Source organism: Talpa europaea, assembly GCF_964194135.1.
Source record: "Talpa europaea genome assembly, chromosome: 7".
Lineage (NCBI taxonomy): Eukaryota > Metazoa > Chordata > Mammalia > Eulipotyphla > Talpidae > Talpa > Talpa europaea.
In genome coordinates this window covers 68,719,958-68,741,874 of record NC_140074.1, presented here as the reverse complement: position 1 = coordinate 68,741,874, position 21,917 = coordinate 68,719,958, and the positions used below count along the sequence as shown (strand labels likewise).

The window sequence follows — 21,917 nt, the reverse complement described above, 5'->3', positions numbered from 1 at the left end:
TCATTCCCTCCAGTACTTGCTGCTGTATCTTTAAAGTCGGGTGCAAACCTCAAGACAATCCTATGAAAATGTGTGAATACTGGCAAGTTATGTCTAAGGGAATGAAGCAACCTCTTTGCATTCCGAACCATTCTTATTTCAAGGCTATGTATTGGATGTGCCTATTATCCACCACCTCAAATATTCTCAGAGAATGATTTAGAAAGACATTGCCCCAGGACTGGGGAGTTTCATTCTGTGATGGCACTGATGGTGCCCATTGTTAGAATGTCTCTTGGAAAATGGAAATAATTTTATTGTTCTTACCTAATAGTAACACATATATATTCATAACAATTTTATGGAGACTTCTGGTACTAAGGTGTATGGTGTCAAACATCTTCCATGTATCTGGCATGTGCACCCATCATGTCTCATCTCACAGCCTTTCTGGAAAGGAAAGGTTCAGGGTGTTGCAGAAGTTTAGAGAAGCTAAATGACTTCCTCAGCTCACACAGCAAATCAAAAGTTCAACCCAGATTTAAGCACTGATTCTTCTAATTCCAAAGCCAAGGTTTCAAAATACACTACAGTGTTTCAACCTGTAATTTCATATAATCCTAACACCACCTTGTGAAGTGAGGCCATGGATGTGCACACACACACGTTTGCACACACACACATATACACATACACATGAGTGCTCAGTTGTCTCACTATCCCAACATCTGCTTGGTGACAACCAAGCGTGGTCCTTGGCACAGACTAGTGCTCAGGAAGCAGCCATTGGCTCAGGCTAGAAGACTTTCTCTGCTGGCTTTGCTGGCTGGGGGCCAAATCTGCAGGTTCTGTGCCCAGCAAGCGCACCTGTCTCACACCTGTCACCTTTGATGTCCACTCTAGGTCACAGAGACACGCACTGGGCCTCTGGGCTGTAATAGCTATGACAATCTGGACTCTGTGAGTTCCGTCCTTCTGCAAAGCACGGAGAGCAAACTGCACCTTCAAGGTAAGATGCCCGGGGAAGAAGGTAGACCAGGGGGAAGAGGGAGGGGACTCAAAATTGCCAGGAGGCATGATGTGGGGGGAAAACAAAGAAGATAAAAGGCAGAGAAACCCATGAAGACTACAAATATGGAAATTAAGACAGTTATGATACGATGTCTTTTTTTTTAAATTTTAACATACCCAGGACATTAAACTCATGGTTATTAATTAGTTTTCAGATATAAAGTATGGAAATGTGGGCTTTATCTGATTTTTTTGATGAAAATGTCTAAATAGTGTTATTTATAGATGTTCCAGATCTAATATATATTAAAGTTTCATATCATATCATCTGAATTCCCCACATTATTGTGTTTGATTTTCAATGTATTTGGCAGGTGTTATTTGAATTCAAAGAACTATAGGACATTTTATAGAATTTTGGTTCTATGTAATCTTCTTTTTCCATATTTGTTAATCATTTGTGCTCTTCAATACACACACACACACACACACACACACGGCTGTGTGTGTGTGCATGTGAGTGTGCTTTTAGCATGTGTTCTTTGTTCTTTACAAAGAACACACAGTGTTGGCTGGGGTGTGGAGAGACAGAGACTCTTTGACACTGGCTGCGAGAATGCAACAATTACATGAATTAATTTGCTGATATATATAAATATTTGTATTTGCTTAATGTCTGCTGTATATCAGATCTATATTATGTGCTCCATAATACTTTTGATCATAAAGAAAAATATGCCCTTTAAAACAATAATTTCACCCTTATTAATTCATCATCAAGAAGAAAAGAGATTGTGGGGGGAAATGACAAGACTTTTAGAACAGATAGTGCTGTCTAAAAAGCATAATTTATAGCAGAAAAAAATAAAAACATCAATTTTGCACATGAGGAGACTAAGTGAATTATATAGCATCCATACCACATAATATTAGGCAGGCACTAAGATGTTTTTTAAAAGAATTTCTAACACTATGTGGGCATATTTAATATAATTTTAATCAAGAAATGGATGGTTTCTGGTTGGATATAGAGCATGATCTTAACAATGTAAAAGGATACGAAAAAATGATATTGCAAGGAAATAGACCGATATGTTAAAAGATGTTACCTCTGGATACTTAGGTTATAGATGATTTATTTTAGGCTTCCAATTCCTTTTCTAACATTTCTAAAATGATCATGTATTTAACTTTATAGACAGAAAAAATGATGTTTTAACTTTGAGTAGACTAAAAATGTAATCTTCCAGAAAGGTATATGATAAAGGTGATTCTGAATGTCAGTGGGTGAAAAGTTGCGTTGGATTGGCAGGTAGAGCTAAGCAGAACCTAATATGACTTGTATATTCTGGTTTCTTGGCAACTCTTTGATTTATGGTCCTGTAAGAGAAGATGGCTGGAAAATGGTTCAGGAAGGGCTCAGTAGTGTCACTTGGGAGCAATGAATGCAAACCCCTCTGGGAAATTCAGGCTAAGAAAGTGGTTTAGTGCTAAAACAAAACACAACTCAACCTCAAATACATGAAGAATAACCTTATCTCCTCCTTATACAGGTGGGTTTGGTAAATGTAGATAAAAAGTCAATAAGAAAGACAGGTCTGTCTTGGGTGTGTCAGGATTTTTAACTGAACAGTTTTTGTGATACTTACAGTTATATTGAGATGTGAGAGTAGGGTTGGACCAGGAGGTCTGGCCCCAGTCTGAATTTTATCAGACTCCAATGAAAGTCAGAGGTGGACTTACAATTGGGGTAAAATTAGAAGGTATTAATAGAATTGTACTAGGAAGCTATTTAAGTTTTAAAGATATTTAGGATCTGATTTACCATGAAGCTAATAAAACTTAAGGTTCAGAGTTCCCTAACCTTCTATGTCCTCAATTTTTCTCATTCTAAATATTTACTTTCATGTTTAATTTTTAATTCCTTTTCTCAGAAAGCAACTATAGAATAAGACTCAGTCCTCCAAAATTCAGATCTGCTATAGGTTATATTACTAGAAGTATGTTATTTACAAAAAAAGGTGGTGCTAGCTCTGTTCTGCTGTAGATTTGTGTCTTATGATAAATAGCTGAAGAATGACTTGGAGCAAAATCTGTCAGCAGACAGCTAATAAGCTATGTTGCATAAAACATAGTCAATTTCATTAAATTAATAAAATGAGTCCAACCTGACCCATGAAGGGGGAAGATTACAATGATCTCAGCTTTTATTCTTTTTTTAAAGATAGATTTATTTCTTTATTTATTTTTTGTTTGTTTATTTATACAAGCACTGGGTACAGTCAGAAGTATGGGAGGTTGAGAGAATTCACCAGAGCCAGAGCAGGGAACAGAACAGGCAGACTGACAAAATACACTGGTAAGGGGAGCAGCGGGTGCGGCAGGAGAGGTCTGCCGCACCATGTGGGACCCTTGCTGGTGGCCAGGGATCGAAATGGCACTGCAGAGGCTGCAGGCAGCTTTGCAGCCCAGCACTCAACCACTGCACCATAGGGGAGGCCTGGATCTCAGCTTTTAACTCAATATAAAACAGATCTCTCTATGCACATTCATGCCTAAGCTTAGAATGATCAACTGAATAGTGTAGTGACTCTATATTTTCAGAGTTGTAAGTAGATGACATTTAGTGAGAGTGTTACAGAAATTGTTTAATGATCATTTTGTTGAGTGATTGAAGCCAATGGTCTTCAAGTCCTCAATTCTGATTCTAGAACTTATGAAGACCACAAATCATCAAATCTTTATTTAAACTGTCCATGTATCAAATCCAATGCTTGAACATATGAGCACAAATCAGTTCAAATCAAAAGAAATCTTTTTAAGAATCCATGTTGACATTGAGCTAGGCCCAAAGATACAAAGATACAATGGTGTAGAAGACAGACATAGTTTCTGCCCCCAAGAAATTTTACATTCAAAGATGATGGACTTAATATAGTAAATGTGATGAATCTGAGTAGAGAAAAAGCACTGGGATTCTGTGGTGCCAGAGAGCATAGGAACTTAACTTACTATGGTATCAGGGAAAATTTCTGGCTAAAAATAATATGGTTTCAGGGAAAATTTCTGGCTAAAAATAATCTAGAATAAGACCTGAAGGATGAAGAGGAGGGCATGGGGCTTGGGAATGGAGGCAGACAGTAGCGTCTTTATAAAGAGGTATTTGAGGAAATAGAAAGTCTCGAGAGATTAAAGCAAAGACATCAATGATGAGAAAGACAAACAATGTTTCAAACCCTGAAAGACCTCTGCAGTGCATTAATGAGTTGAACATTAATTTGAGAGTAATGGAAACCATGTAGAGGTTTTTTAAAGGAAGTAGCATGAAAAGATTGATGTTCTAAAATATCACTCTGGCTGTTGTGTGGTACATTAATTAGAGATTAGAGTTTGGTGACCAGTTGAGGTGATTACAGTCTTCAAGATGAGATGTTAGAAATTTAGACAATGGAGACAAGAGTTGAATGGAAAGATACAGACCAATTTTAAAGTAACTTAGGAGGCTTTATGACCAAGTTTTAATGGAATGACCATGAAGATTAGATAATTGGATAAATGGAGGATTGGGGATGAGATAGAAAGGATGGCATGTAAATACATATGTCTAGGTAATATGTCATATAATAGAAATAATAAAAGTAATTTGTACTATTACGGAGTATAATAGTACTCAGAAAATTCATTCCATCTGTCTAGGTAGAGGAATCATGAAAAATTATATCAGAGGAAAAATCATATTCTCTTGCTAGAAGGTAAAAGAAAAAAAAAAACTTCTTAACTATAAGCCAGAAAAATATCTCATGACTTTTCAGTAATCTGATATGTATTTGGTAGGATACCAAAAAAGCACTAACTTTAAAAAATGATGGCTAAAGTGGTCTAAATTAAAGTTAATAGTTTCTGTTTATCAAAAGCTGTTATTCATGGAACAAAAATACAAGCTACAGAATGGAAGTTTTTGGGATATAATGTATCTGAAAAATAATCCTCGTGCAAAAATAAAGAATTAAAACCTATAAGAAAAAGGTAAATAACCCAGTAAGAAAATAAAATGGGTAAAAGACATGCACAGGATCTTCAAAAGCGAGAATATCAAAGTAGCACATAAGCATTTGAAACTATGTTTAACTTTTTTAGTCCACAGAAAAGTAAATGAAAGACACAGCTCAACATCATAACCCAGCCATGCGTCTGTATCAAATGAAAAAGACTGACAACTTCAAGGAGTGACAGTGGGGAGCAGTGGGTACTTACATGCATTTCTTGTGGGAGAATTAAATTAGAGCAACTGCATTGGAAAATCCTTTTCGCAATCTCTTCTAAAAACTTGTTTTATGACCCAGCAATTGCAACTCACCAAAAGATATGAATGTTCATAGAAACTTTACTCTAAACAGTCCCAAATTGAAAATGCCAATCAGTGAGAAAATAGATTACTAGTCATACAGTCACCTGATGGACTATAGTACAGAAATGAGAAAGAGTAACTACCCTTTCATGCAAGAGTAGGGAAGAATCTCTTGAACATACTATTGAGTCAAAGAAACCCGATACAAAAGAATGCATGCTGTTAGATTCATTTCTTGCACAGGCCCCAAACAGTAAAACTAATCCATTGTCTGGGGAATCCAAAGTTCATCTTTTGGGAGGGGGAAAGGGGCAGTGGCTGAAAGGGAATGAGAGAAACTTCTGGAGGGGATCCATTTCTTAATCAAAACACCAGTACATAGTTGCCTTTACTTTGTGAAAGTTCAGTGTTCTTCATGTACAATTTATATGTATACAGTTCTGTATCTAAAAGTATAGCTACTGTGGCAGTAGCTATACTGCCTGTGGCACAGCGGTAGAGCGCTGGGTTGCGAAGCTGCCCGCGGCCTCTGTGGCGCTGGTTCAATCCCCGGTTGCTCCCCGGCCACCGGAGGAGGGTCCCGCATGGCGCGCAGACCTCTCCTGCCGCCCGCTGCTCCCCTCAGCAGTGTACTTCGGTCCTTCTGCCTGCTCTGCTCCCCGCTCTGGCTCTGGTGAATTCTCTCACCCTCCCGCGCTTCTGACTGTACCCAGTGCATGTATAAACAAAAATGAACAAACAAACAAATAAATAAATAAAACATGCCTCTAGAAAAATTTAAAAAAATAAATAAATAAAAGTATAGCTACTAAAATTATTCGGTAATGTGTTCCATCTTGAAATCTTTTTCTGCAAAGAGAAATCATGAATAAAGCAGAGACATATAAAAAAATCAGGAGGTGGTCCAGCCCAGCTGGAAGACAAGCTGCAAGGACTGAGGGTTGCAGAGGCAGAAATAAGAGACCCTCTTCAGTCAGTGCTTCCTCATGTCCCAGGGACTATGCTTGTTTATTTTTATTAACTGTTCATTTGTTTTACTTTTAACCAATATTTATTTGTATTAAAGAATTGTACTATTGCACTTTGAACCCTCAGATCATTCTTGTAAGGAAGGCATCAGAGGCATCCTTTTCTTTACTTGAGGTAACCAGGGTTGAGAGTTTACTTGATATGTGATTGAGTCAGAATTAAATCTAGACAACCTGACTTCAAGTCTGTCCTTCTTAAAAAGGTGTTGCTCTCTACTACTCGCTAATTCCTCTGAATGAGGCTGAGAGGGGAATTGCTACTGCGACTTATTCTGGTAGAGGGAAGAGGATATGAATGGCATGCTAATGACACTCACATTGTGGTTTTTCATAAAATGTTGATAAAACAGGGCAAAGGTAGAAGGCAATACGAAAAAGAAAGATGATAGGAGAAGGAGACTAGAAATAAGAAAGGCCTGTAGCAATGAGCAGAGGCTATTAGTAGTCGAAGCAGCAATAGCCGGGCCAGTAGTAATAATGCTAATGGCATAATGATAACTTCTTATTTTTATACTTCTCTCTCCAAGAAGGCCATTGAGTGTTTTACTGACATATTGTCTTGTAATGTAATCTAGTATCCATCTGGAGAGGTATACAGAGAGCACAGCTCTGCCTCAGTAGGTTAGTGATGTGGAAAGGGATGCACAGAGAATATTTTGCTGAAATCTAGGGATGATCCAGAAATGTATTCATTCATCCATTTGGTCATTCATTTAGCGATATTTATTGAATATCAAGGGTATGTCAGATATTGTTTTAAGAGCTGGATATATTGCAGTGAATAATCTAATTCTCAGTCATTTTAGAGTTTCAGTGCATGAGTTTTAGAGGAGCAGACAGCAAATAAGTAAACAGAGAAATATAGTTTCTTTACAGAGAGTGAGGGAACAGGTCATATGGGAATTTGTAGACCATGGAAAAGACTTTGTATTTTACTCTGGATGAAATTAGGAGCTAGTGCAAATTTGGACAGTGGAGTAAATGGACCTGACTTACATTTTTAATGAATCACTAGAACTGTTCAACAAAAGAGAGCCTACACTGGATAAGAGTACATGCCACGAGGCCAGTGAGGAGGCTATTTTGTTTATCAAGGTGAAAGAAAATGGTGGCATGGGCCATAATGATGGCAATGATGCTTGTGAGAAGGCATTTGATCATGAATGTACTTTTAAGCACCGCTGACATTATTTGACAATGAACTGGAAATGCTTGTGAGCAAAAGTGAAAAGGGAAGGATGATCACAAAGATTTGCCTGAGCAATTGCAATGATGGGATTGCCTCACTGACATGGCAAAGGCTGTGGGAGGATCCATTTTGATGGGACTTGAGGAATTGAATTGGAACCTAATTGGGTTTGAACCTCAGTTTGAGAAGTCTATTATATATAAAATGGATACATTGAGTGGGCATTTGGAAAGTCAAAGGGAGAACCTGAGATATAAATTAACATAGAGATGGTATTTAATGTTGTGAGACTATATGAGATTATCTTGGGAGAGGGTATGGATAGAAGAAAGAAGGAATCCAGTTATTGATCCATGGAGAATTTAATGTTGAAAGATTGGGATGATATTATGATTATGATAGTGAGGAATAAGAAAGGAAAGCTAAAAGGCAGCCAGGGAGACAAGAGAGTATAGTATCCAAGAACCCAAGTAAGTACAGAGTATTTTGTCAAAACAAAGAAATTGGATAATTATGTCAAATCCTGTTGATAGAATAAATAGTCCTCACCTTCAAAGTGAAAACAGAACTAACGTGTGGAAGAAGCTACAAGGACATCTTTGGTAACCTTGATAAGAGATGTTCCTATGGAATTATGGGGATAGAAGCCTGAGTAGAATGAATGAGTTCAAGAAAGGAAGTGTGCAGGCAGAGTTTCTAGCAGACTGTACAGGGGGAGATTGCAGTCAATGACACACTAGCAGAAGGTGAGGTTTTCTTCTTTTTTTAATAAGCAATGAAATTTTTATATGCTGATGGGAATTATTCAGAGAGCAAAATTTTATTCTGTGAAAGATTTATTAGAAAAATAATTATAAACTAATAAAATAATAAAATCAAACAACTATTATAAATTACTACTAATATTATTTTAGGAACAGAGGTGATCAGGCAAAATAGGAAAATCTTGAATGTAACTATTTATTTATCTTTGATGAATGTCTACCAGTTCATCCATAGTGAATACAGGGCAAGGAAAATAATGAGGGCATTTTCCTGAACTTGTAATTACTTTTCATAAATTTGAGTTGCATGATTGTTCATATTTTAATGTGTCTGAAATCAGAATGTTGTAGTAACTGAGGATGTGCCATATTTTAACCAGCAGGGTATTTTTTTTTCTTAGTGTACTTAAAACACTAAGTTTTGTATTTTTGTAATGAATAACTTCTTGGAGTCTATGAATATGGTCTTTTTTTTTAAGATTTATTTATTTATGCTTACAAGAGCTGGGGTACAGGCCAGAGGTGTGGGTGGTGAGAGGAGTCACCAGAGACAGAGTGGGGAACAGAACAGGCAGACTGACGAAATACATTGCTGAGGGGAGCAGCAGGCGCGGCAGGAGAGGTCTGCTGCGCCATGTGGGTTGCTCCCTGGCTGGCCGGCATTGAACTCGTGCTACAGAGGCTATGGATTGCTTCATAGGTTGTGTCTTAACCCTTGCGCCACCAGGGAGGCCCCAATATGGAATTTTTCTTAATGACAAAGGACCCCATTTCATTTTTTGATGTCAGATCATTTCTTCTCTTCCTTCCCGCTTCCTTCATTTTCCTGTCTCTGCTCCTTCCAGCTCAGGTTCTACCTCCTATCACTCATGTATCCAAAATCTCTTCACACCTTAAATGGCCTCTCCTCTTCCTGTGTGGAGTGCAGTCCATCTCCCAATACTCCACACAAAGTCTCTGTCTTCTTGACAGGAGTCCTCCCCCTCCCCACCCTGGGTCAGTTCCTCCATCCTTCTCCCTTCCTGGGATCATTCCATCAATTGCCAATCCAGCCCCTTTGACTTGGACCACTCCTGCAGATCCCTCCCCATCACGGTGTGATCTTCCTAAAATCAAAATCAGATACTGTCACTTCCATGATTAAAGCCCTTCACAACCTCTGTAGAGATTTGGGCATAAAGTTCAGACTTCTTAACTCAGCACCAGGTAACATAGCAAACGCTTGCCTATCTTTTCATCTTCATCTTCCACCAGCTATCATATGCCCATTCCTGCTCTCCAGGCCTGTGGAATTTCTTACAATTCACTATGGGCATCTTATTTTTATTTTTATGTTACTTTGTGCCTGTGTACATCTACTCTCCAATTCCTGGGCTTCTGCCTTTCCAGGATAGCCTTTTTTACCCCTTCTGCCCAAATAGGTGCCTTGCCCACTTGTTCCTTGACATACAAGCATGTAATCATGTTATTACTAATCTGACTCCCCAGGTGGGGCATAAATTCCCTGATGGTAGGAAGCATCTCTGTGCCTCTAGCACAATTCATAGCAGCTGTTATATAAGCAGTGCTCAGAAAATATTTGTTAAGTGATTGTATAAATGACTGAATAAATAATTAAGTGAAAGGGTCATCCAGTGAGTTGCACTTTCTCTCCCACTCTTCCTTCCACATCATACTGAGTCCACTTCCCCCTAATAACACCTTGCTGAGGGCCTGTGCTGCTGTGTCAGTTGCTCTGCCACCTCACCTGGATTATGTTCTTCAAGAGTCCATGAGTCTTCTCTCTTACATTAGTGTCACATCTTTCAGGCAAGGGCTAGGCGCCTCAATCCTCTGCATGTCACTTGTGAGAAGTCCCTTTTCAACCCTGTGCCATGGGAATAGGCACTCAGTACATATTTACTAACTTGAAGTTTTATATATGAATGGTATTACAGTGGCAACGAAAGCAGGATGACTAAGAGAAGCGGGGAAAGAAGAGAAAGAAAGGGAAAAGGAAGTGATAAGAAAGGAAAAGGGAGGCAGAGGAGGAGAGACAAGAATATGGGAAGTTAGTAGAGGTGGGAACAAGTGGAAGAGGCTGAGGAAAAGACTTAGTATCAGTAGTCGCTCTCCTGGAATCCTGGCATCACAAATGTTGTGAGGATGCCTGGAAACCATCTCACAAGTCATCTATAGAAAAGAACATAGATTTTCAGAAGTATTTAAAAAATAACATATTTGGAGCTGCTACTCCTTCTTGTGTTGTGTTTATATACTTTGGCCATTTTACCTCCCCACTGGAAGTTAGTGATCGTGCTCCCCATCACACAGATGAAGAAATTAAGGCTCCAAGAGATCAGATGTCTTGCTCAGCTTCTCCCAGGTTTTAGTTCCTAGTCACCTGGGCCCTCAGGTTACTTGATATAACCGGGGTAGCTGAAGCAGCACAACACAGTCTAGCCATGGGTAGAATGAGGGTGAGTCCCTGCTCCCTGCTCATCTGTAGTGGCAGCAAGAGAGGGGGCAGGACATGATCAGGTCTCCGTTTCACTAGCCCCCTTACCTTTCACACTCGTGTCACCCTATATGGCCTTGTGACCCATGGTGGACGCTGACTGATGGTCGCCAGTGCCTGCTGTAGTGGGAAGCTTTGGGAAGTCCTCATTAAGAATTAGTCCAGAGTCCTAAGCAGTGGTTCATGACTAAGGTGCTTTCTGTGCTATTAGCAGAGCCTTGGAGGAACTGGTGGGAATCTATGCTTCTATCTTCCTGGGGTTTTGTCTACAAGGCCTGTTGAATACAGAGTAGCGTCTCCGTGACAAATGGCATTGCTGATTTCCACCCAGCTGGCTGCATCCAAATATTGGTTTTCCTTTATAGCCAAGGAACACTCTGTTCTTTGTCTTGTGAGAAGGAAAAGTAGAGTTCCTCTTAGAGGTGCATCGAAGATGCAATTCGAGACTCAATGGGAAAACAAATAAAATGGGGAGGTCAGGAGAGCAGTTTTGAGAGTGATAAGACCTTGGACTAGTTAATTCAGTCTCTGAGCTTTGCTAGGTCTTCTAACCTGCAAAATGGGAATGAAAACACCTCTTCCTCCAAGGCATTTTTCTGCATTTAATTGGAAATATGAAAGCACCTGACCTAAAAAACAAGAGGCATCATACTAAGTAATCATCATAACTTGAATTCACTAATTCTCATGTGCCAGTATAGAGCTCACTTCTCTCTATCAACATATCAGGTAAACTTTAACATGATGTGTTTTACAAATTTGAAAATATTAGAGTCACAGAGTTAAGTTATCTCTCTTAGAGGTGACAGAGCAGGAGTTTGAACACAGTGCCAGTGCTTATCAACTAAACACCATATTGTTTCTCCACAATATAAATCACAATCATGGATCTTGTTAGAGCAAGTAGTAATATAGCCTTTTCTATATAGGTTCTCCGATTTACTTTACAAAGTTTGTGATTTTCATAAATTGACTGACCAGTGTGTGTTTGTGTGTAGCTGTGCCATTTCCACACTTCTCAAAAGGATATCAAAATTCATACTCTCTAAATGATCCATATTTGGAAAAGATCAAATACCTCTGGAGCAGATGATGACTAAGCCCCACAGCCTTCCCAGAGTATATGACTATAAAAAGAGCTTCTCTCACCTGGGGCAATCAGGAATCATTTGGTGACTCAAGATTCACAGAAAGAGGTGGCAATTCTCCTGGGCTATAAGCTGATTTTGAGAGAAGGGATATTTGCATCCTTTCCTCTTGCTATGTGGTCACACAGTGTTCTGTCTTCCAAATAAACTTGTGTCCGAGTAGCAGCATGGACATCCACACTGATAAATGGTCAAGATCGCGATTTGGTCCATCTGCAGCTGTGTCCCATCCCATGCCTTATCAATCTCACTGATTACAGAAACCAGACATCAAGAAGGCTAAAACCTAAATATGTCACTGAGAACCAATGTCACTAACTCCATATAAACACCAGCCCTGTTTATTTTCAAGTCAGTCCTTATGCTTTCCCTTATCATTCATCTCAGAATCATCATCTCCTTTGGAGCTGCAGACCGCACTTTGAATATCTTTATATTAGACACCTTCTCCATTCTCTTAATGCACAATTATACCCCATTGGCTACTAAATTTTAACTAAACTCCTGGAGAGGGGAAACCACATGCCTTTTCTATTTGTTCATTAATAGTGTCTCCTTAGTTCAATGTTTAAGTCAACAAATATTTATGGATTTGAATTTATTTGCACTGTAAAATCATTTTTGTTTGGTATCTTAGGTTTTTCAATTGTGCTAGGAGGATATATAACATAAAGTCAGACATTTGGATCATTTCAAAAGCATGACAGTAGTTAGATTCAGTGTCATGCAACTATCATCACTAACTAGTTCCAGAAATTTCCACCACCCCAAAAGGAAATTCCATACTCATATTCCCATTCTCTCTTCCCTCTAGTGCCTAGCAATTGCTGACCTTCTTTCTGTCTCTAAGGATTTGCTTACTCTGGATATTTCATATACACCAAATGATACAATGCAATCCTCTACATTGAGCACCTCATTCACCAAGACGTTTTCAAGGTTCATTCAGGTTGTAGCTTGTATCAGCCATTTTTTTTGGCTGAATTGCTATTTCATTGTATGAATATACCCAGTTTTGTTAGCCAGTCATAGGTTGATGAACATTTTCATCCATCTTTTGACTACTGTGAATGTTTTTCTAGGACCATGTGTATGATTTTTTGTTTGAACACCTGTCTGCACTTCTTTGGTGTATATGCCTTAAGAGTGGAGTTGCTGAATCCTATGGTAAATCACTTTTAAAAAATGGTTTGATACAAAAATAAGTTTATGTTGTAGATTGCATGGGCCCCTTCTGCTGAGAGGGCTATATATACCAGCACATTGCAAAAAATAAGTTTATGTTGTAGATTGCATGGGCCCCTTCTGCTGAGAGGGCTATATATACCAGCACATTGCCACTGGGCTGGCAGTGCTATCCCATGGGAGATGTCTCCTTCCCATCTAGTTGACGTTCAACTTGGTCGTGTAATTCAGCTCTGACCAATGGGACGTAGGAGAACATAATGTATATCCCATCTTATAGATGTCTTAGGAGACCTTGCCTGGCTTACATTGGCTCATTTTCCTCTGTCTTAAGAATGGCATGTGCCTGAGAAGGCCGCTTCTTCAGCCTAGATCTAAAATGAAGACATCTGTGGTAGAGTCAAAACCTAGTCAGCTGAACCCTGAGCAAGAAATAAACCTTTGTGGTTATAAGCCACTTGGATTTTGTGTTTATTGTTACCATACAGTAACTTGATAAAAATACAATAACAGTAAAACACAGATTAAACAATATAAACCATATAAGCCATACTTGTCCACTGCAGGACTTCTCAGTGCATTGACTGTGCTGATTTGTATTATGAATCTGAAGACATGGATTAAATACAGTGTCATGGATTAAATACTTGATCTGAATATATTTACAGATTTATAATTTTATGCTTTATAACGTGGTGAGTGCTAAATTGTACATACCATTTGGGTTCAAAGCTATCCAAAATAACTCTTTAAAACTCCTCTACTTCTACAAAAGTAGAGAGTTTTTTTTTCTTTCTACCAAAACTTGTGTCTATTTATTTGTATATTTTATTGCAGTTGCACAATTAGGTTTTGTCTTCCCACCCAACTGGAATGTGTTTTCTTTTCTGGATCTCCAGTATCGAGTACAGCACCTGGCTCGATGAACTGATGCATGAAAGGACTTTTCTATAGTTGCTGAATCATACAGTTTTATTTTTGCACACCTACTTTGATCTAGCATTCTGTTTAATGTCTTGGAAAGAATGCAAAGAAATATATGAAGCATGCTTCTGTAACAAACATGATCAAAATCATAATTTGTAGCAATAGATTCAAAGCAAAATATGTGCTGAAATTAGTGGCTAAGTCCTTTAGTATCATTGTTCTCTGTGGATGATTTTTGGATCTATGTACTTTTTTCTTCAGATATTTTGGAGCACCTATCTCTTTCCTTACTAAGTTGAAGTTACAATAGCTTCAGGTGTTAGTGAAAATAATACAGATTTGCCCCAATGTGAGAAAAGTTGAATAGCTCTAGAATTGAGGGATAGTGCTAGGGAGGTAGTGCATACTAACTAAGCCCCAAGCAGAGTACTTTTCTCTTCATTCTCTCTGAAATCACCCTATTCAAATATATTTACTGGGGACACACTAATGTGCAGATGACAGAGAACTGGGAGGTGAATGACACAGTGCTCTTGTATTCAAGGAGTTCACAGAGCAGGAGGAATATGAGTACAAACATGCAAATAAAATGAGTTCAGAGTTCTATTGGATCTGAACAATGTACAATGTACTTTTTTGGTTGCTACCACAGGGGATGTCTGAAAACCTCCAGGGAAATCAATGAAAACCAAGGTGAGGGCAGAAAGTGACATTAGTGAAAGAACTGTTGTATGATATAATTGACTTTGTTTTCCAAGGCATCTAGGTCTAATTTGTATACAGAAAAATTCACCCTTTTGGGGTGAACAGTTCTATGAGTTTTACAAACATATCCAATCATGTAATTATCATACCACCACAATCAAGATATCAGATAGGTTATATTATGTTAACACTGCCCTACAATGAAAGCTTTATTGAGACTCAGAGATGAGCCTCTTACTCTTAGCTTTTCAAGGTTTTGCACCAGTAGGCGCTGGTGCCAAAAGTTGAACAGGAAGAATACTGGCACATTTGGGTGACAGAGGCACTTGTATTGCAGGATACAGCAAGGAAAGGGAGATAGGTCAGAGAGGAATCTGGAAATATCAGCTGATCTAGGCATCAGGTAACACAGTCTTACAGGTATCGACTTGGTTTTTATCATGAATTATACAAAAAAATTTTTGTTTAAATTGAATTGATTTCTTAGAGCTTCAAGGATATCTTCATGTTGAAAAATTTTAAGTTGAATTTAAAAGCAGGTTGGCCTCCTTAGCTTTGGTAATTTCATAATTTAAAACATATTCTCTTTTTCAAAGTTAAAGTTGTCATTTAGAAATCTTCCTGCTCCCAAAATCTTTTATCAGGATAAATCCTCCTGTATTTTTATTTATTCATTGATTGTCCTTCTCCCTAAATAAAAGTAAGTTTCATGAAAGCTAGGCTTTTATTTCTAATTCCTCACCTTTATTCCAGATCCTAAAAGAATGCTTGGCATATAATAAAGGCCTAATTGATCTCTGCTTAATAAATTATTGAACAGCAGAAACTAATAGAAAATCAAGATTGAAAGAATCTGAATACCCAACTAATAGGGATAGGCAAACTTTTTCTGTAAAGGGTCAGATAGTGAATATTTAGGTTTTGTAAGCTACATAAAATCTCTACTGCAGCTATACATGTCTTCCATTGTAGAGTGAAAACAGTGATAGACAACACCACAATCTATATGGCTGCATTTCAATAAATTTAATTTACAAAATTTAGGCAAAAACTCCATTTGACCTGTGGGTTGTAGTTTGACAATTTCTTGTATCTTTCGGTATAAGTGAAGTTATATTACACTAACTAATAACCCCTGACTCTCAGTGGTTGGCGACAGTAGACAGTAAATGTTTATTTCTTTCTGATGCCACAATCACAAATCAATTGTGATTCTGTCCCCTTGATGACCTCCATCTGGACCATTACTATTCTTATCTTGACAGGAAGAGAAACACTGATGAACTCATGTGTTGGTTTTGGGGGCTTGAGTTTGGAAGTTGGAAACATGATTTCCACTCACATTTCTTTTGCCAAAAGAACCTATCTGAGTCAGTTTTGTCACCTGACCCCATCTGAGTTCAAAGGGCAGTGTGTGTCATTCTCTCAAAGGGAGAACTGTGTGGGAAGGACAATGCATATGAGTTAATGACAACTCAGTCTAACCCTTACCATTTGGACCTTGCATTCTCTGGAGCTTCCCTCCTATGTCTACTTTCAAATAATGCTAATACAGTTCCAGTGATAAACAGTCCTCTATCAAGTGAGACTTTCATACTTCAAAACTTCTGATGAAAATGTTTTAGTTTTGTTGTATCAAATTTCATCTACCTGTATCTTTCATCCAAGGGTTCCCAGTCTACTCTCAAGATCCCACAGAATAGGCAGTTATACTTGGGAGCTCAGAAGAGAGTGGAGAGTTTCCTAATTCTTACATGAACAGAGTCAGAACCCACCCATCACCCCCTCACCCCCCAGGTAGCTGCCTTTCTTCATTTCCCTGAGTGCAAATGACCCATCACCGAGACAGGGCTGAACTTCTGAATGAGATCATAGCCTTTTCGCCCTTTCTGCACAGTTTCACCCGGTGAATTATCGTCTTATTTTCATTCCACTCCAATGAGCTGTCAGCGATGGATACTGTAATTCACAGCAATAGAAACACAAACAGATGGGTAATTGACCTGCATGCCTTCATTACACTGGAGTTCAGAATGGCTGTTGGAGCCATAAAGTCCTTTATCTGCCAGTCTAAAATCCCTGGGCTTTCACAAGGAAGGGGATCAGGCTGACTTTTTGCAAAAGGTGCAGTCCTTTTGTTGTTCGCCCTGCCTCATGCTTTTCAAAGATGGACAGAATTTGACAAGCAGAAGTTAGCAGTTACAAGACAACAGCTGGGATTCCTTTCGGACTCAGAGCTATCTACAGGGGACCACATTCTGATGCAAGAGCAGGATAGAAAAATACCCTCAACCAAAATAGAACTTGCATTTTCCCTGCTTCCTCTGGCATCATATGAGATTGCACGTAAGACCTAATGAAATGGGTCAATAAAGTACAAGTCCATCAGAAATACCACTATATAATTTGTTTGGTTGTGGAAAAATCACTCGACAAAATACATAGTTTTCATCATGAACAAGACTTAGATGGATCCAAGCCTTCACACACTGACCCATCTTTGCTTACGTAGACCTTATTCTTGGAACACTATGGGAGTCCTTTATCCAGACCATGCTTATGCTTTGAGACTCAACCCACACCCCCGACACACCACAAAGTTTTCCATAATTATTGTATCCGGTCTTATTTCCTTTCATCTTCAAAAGAGGTCACTGAAATATTTGATATTTGAAACATGTATTCAATACCAACTGTGTACTAGACAGCATGGCACTATTTTGTTTTAATCAGCAGTGAAGGCCTTTGTCTCTCTTTGTTGGGTTTGGTGCTTTAGATTTGAATCTCCAAGTAGACCCTGTGTGTCCCTAGAAGGTAGGGATCATGTGTTAAACCTCTGTCTCATCAAACAGTTTCCCATGTACTGCTTGTTGACAGGAGGAAGAAGCAGCTAAGAGTTTCTATCAGTCATGATCAGGGTCAGAGTTGAAGTTTGGACTACAATCTTCAGGTTTTAGGGGCACTAAATGTTCCCTAGCCTCACTGGACAGTCATCTGAACAGGAACCTGTTATAGGTAGCAATATCGACAGTGTAGTTGAAGGTCCCCGTGGATGCAATGTGAGTCTCTCTTGAAAGTTCTTCTAATATTTTGGCAACCCCACACCCCAATGGTTGAAATTCAACAACACAGTGAGTCCACAGTTCTTTCCCTGAATCTCAGGCTGATTCCCTGCCTGTCATGGAAATTCTCATTTCTGTTGCTGTAAGAAGTGCTGTTCTGATAATGAGCGGAACGATCTCTGCTCTGTGTCATTCTTTCACTCAGAGTTTTGATCTTCTCGGAGGCACTGGAACTCTTACTTTTCTATAGGGAATGTGGAAGTGAGCAAGCAAAGATGAACCTCAATTAGAAAAGGTCATGGTTAGGTTGCTTCTTCACTGAGAGGAGTTCTGTTGTCTGAAACCTTTGTAGGTGCTGTTTCTGCTTTCTCCACTGCTCTTCCTGTGGGCCCCTAATTCCGTTTTTCGCTTAGGTCTCAGCTTAAATGCCACTTCCTGTAGAAGAGCTTCTTTGACCACCTCTGCTCCCTTCTGAATAGGTGTTCTTTTCCCTTTGTGTTTGCTTAGCAAGCTGTCACTTCTGGTGAAGCAAGCACTCCTCTCACTGCCTCAGGATGCTCCATACACACTGGTTCAGTGCCTTCACTGAGCCATGAGTTCTGGGGGTTGGGGGTGGTATCTAGGGACAATGCCCCCAGCACATAGTAGGACTTAAGCATTATGTGTGGAAAGAAGTAAAGGGGAATATAGATGAGAGGAACTGAGAACAAGGGAAAGGATGGGAGGATGAAATAAGAAAGGAAGGGAAATTCATGGAAGTAAAAACAGCAGCCGGACAAATACTGAAGGCCTGCGGTAATTCCTGTAGTGCTACTAAGAGAGAGTGCACTCTTGGCAAGTTTCCTACTGGCTTAAATGGGACTACTCGAGGATTTTTCCAAGAAGGACTCAAGTTTGGTGCAGATAATGGATTATGAACTGATGAGGCAGAATTCGGGGAACCTACCGTTTATTGAACACATAATTATGCAACATCTTAATCTACTCAGGCTGCTGTAATAAAATGCCCTCACTGGATGATTGCAACAAGAGAATATTTTTCACAGTTCAGAAGAATTGGAAGTGGGAGATCAAGGTGACAAGAGTTTCTGGTAGAGACCAGGCTTACAGACAGCAGCTTTTCCTCTGTGTGTTTATGGCGGGGATGGGGAGGTGAGAGCGCTTGTCTCTAGGGCAGTGATCCTATTGTAGAGGCCCTGCCCTTATAAACTAATTATTCCCAGAGGCCCCATCCACATCCTAATATCTTCACACTGGGAATTAGAGTTTCAATATATGAATTTCAGGGACACACACAAACATTTAATACTTCATGAGGTTCGGCTGAAGTGCTATTTGTGCCTTTTTCTTCCTTCATTTACTCCTCAAGACAGTTCTGGAAGGTGGTTATTGGGATTTTAAATTCATAGACAGGAAAGCTGAGTTTCAGAGAGGATAGGATATTGCCAGAAGCTGCTCTGTATCCGAACCGCCGCAGGTACCCAAGTCCAGGACTTTGTCTCAGTTTCCACACCTTCCAATGGAGAGGCAGAAGGACCCAGGGTGTTGCAGAACTCAGTTGGCATTCTGAGCCCTAGGTCTGTTACTTTAGTTGTGGAGCTATGAGCTACCTACCCTATCAGTTTTAACAACTTTAGAGTTATTAGGGACAGTGGTCTTTTTACTTAGCATGAAAAAGCGGATACTTCATACGCCCAACCAGTGAGTGTCCGGAGTGTCTACACTAGACTTGGCTTTAATTTAACTCTGGGGTTCATAAATAGACAGACAGGGCCCTGCCCCCGCCCCTGCCAAAGCCCAAATTGGAAAAAAAAAAATAGGCAAACAAATTAATAACATAATTCGAACCAGGAACTCATTCTATAAAGACAAGAGAAAGGACAGTTTATTTGGTGTGGTGGGGGGAGGTCTGGATTTTGCAACAAGGGAGCCAGGCAGAGATCTGGGAAAGAATATTCTAGATGCAAAAAAGGACAAGTAGGAAGAAAAAGACTGGCTTAGTGGAGGAAGTGGAAACAGGGTAGAAGGCTTACTGTCTCCTGAGTAGGGAAGAAAATATTAGTGGGTGAGAGGAGGAGGTTAGGAAAGAGAGCTAGCCTGTGGCATGACAGACAGGCAGACATTACATCTCGGCACATAAAGACTGTGCGTAAAATACAAAAGATATGTGGGATATGTATGTTAAAGGTGATATAGGAGGAAAGACTGAGGGGAATGGGGTTAAAATCAGAAATGGAGACGATGACATGGTGTCCCCACACCAGCATGCCCACTCAACCTGCCAAACTCTGGAACATTCCATTTTAAAGTAGAACTAGAGTCATTGTGAATTTGTTTTTTTTTTTTTTTCCAAAGTATAACGAGATTGAGGGGAAATATTCCATATGCTGTGTGTGGGTGATTTGATGTTCAAAGGAAATTCTCAACCATTGCCTTCCCAGGTTTTGTGAGGCAGAATTTATGTGCTCAGCAATAATGGTGGCCTTTCTCAATCCCCCTCACGTTTTCTCAGTTTTCCTTTCTCTCTGTGTGTGTGTGTGTGTGTGTGTCTTGGGAACTGTAGAGACAGAAAACTCCCCCCAGCCAGCAACTATATATCTTTCAAACAGTGGTGACACAGGCCAAATCCCCCTCCAAGTTATTTATGACCTCCATTGAAGCCGGTAGCATTCAGGCGCCCATCTTGGAGGTCAGCAATGGGCCTCTTTGTCGGATGCAGGTCACCAGGAGAAGACTGTGGCTGTGACTGCTGTGTGAACCTCCGCTGCCGTGGAAATGGTTATATAACTTTGAACAGTAATGACATTTTGCAGAAAAGTGCTTTTTAATTGCTATGTCTTCATTATTCCTTTCAAAATTGCCCAGGAGATTCTGCCTCAGAAACAGCTCTGAGTTTCCATTTTTAAAGAGCAGCCAGTTTTATATTTCTGCTGCTCCCAGAAACCCCCCAACCCCAAACTTCATCTGTTGTCAGATGCATTAAACGGGGGTAGGTAAAAACCGCCTTTTGTATCCTTGCCAAATGGAGAAATGATTTGACGCAAATTTCTAAAAATGCTTTCCCCAAATTCCTTTTGGGCTGGGACCAAGAATAGAATATTTTATCCCCTACAAAAGAGAGAAAGAAAATGATGATCAAGCTAAAAAATAGGACTGAGAGTATAGTCTATAGAGTTCGTTTAAGCAACAGAAACTTAACCCCAATCCATAGAATCAAATGCCTATAGGGGATTGAGATTCAGCTAAAAATAAATTTTGCTTTGAAAGTGAAAATGGTGATACAGATAAAATGACTCAATAGTGCCTACTCTGAAAGAATTGTAGACCTGGTTGGAAGGGACTTTAATGCTTGATTAGTTCCTCCCCACCTTTCAGTGTTTGTGACATACCCCTGGATTTCAGCCCTTCAGTGCAATCACTCAAACTCCTATGGGCCCCTTGCTCGTTGTCATATGACAGCAGTTCACTGCATATGGTGTACAGCTCCGACTGGTAGAACCTTCCACACATAGTGACAGAGGGTCCACCATTCTGAACAGACCACCATTCTGAACAGACCTCCCCCCTGCTGGCACAGCATCCTAAACCTTACTTCTTGTGAAAGTCTCTAAATACTTGAATGCTAGTATGTTCATCTTTGGATTAAATGCCCACTGCTTTTGTTCTTCATTTATCCTGAAGGCTCAATGAAAAACTGAAAACCTTTAATTGAGGAGTGGCAACATCATCACTATCATCATTGCCATCATCATCCTTATCAAAATGAGACTAGAAAAGTTTCATTGTTTGCTTGCTATGTGACAGGAACTGTTCTAGACAGCTTGCAGAGATTCTTCCACTTAGAGCTCACAACAACCCTCTGTACTAAAAATATCTCCAATTTACAGAGGAGAAAGGGAAACCTTAGGGCAAGGTTGAACATCTTGCTTGAGATGATATGGGTAAGATGTAGGGGTGTCTGGAGCTTCCCTGGTGGTGCATGGGGTTGAGATACAACCTATGAAGCTATTTGCAGCCACTGCAGCATGAGTTCAATCCCCGGCCAGGGAGCTACCCACATGGCACAGCAGACCT

At 39.6% G+C, this 21,917-nt stretch overlaps 1 protein-coding gene across 1 annotated transcript in view; it reads left to right on the top strand.

Annotated features, from left to right (window-relative positions):
- Positions 1–21,917, top strand: part of BRINP1 (BMP/retinoic acid inducible neural specific 1) — a gene marked incomplete at both ends in the record, with an annotated part of 120,607 nt that overhangs the window by 68,978 nt on the left and 29,712 nt on the right. Inside the window, one exon of the mRNA XM_084238183.1 lies at positions 883–988. Coding sequence (XP_084094309.1) covers positions 883–988 — 106 coding nt within the window. The remainder of the gene's footprint in view (positions 1–882; positions 989–21,917) is intronic.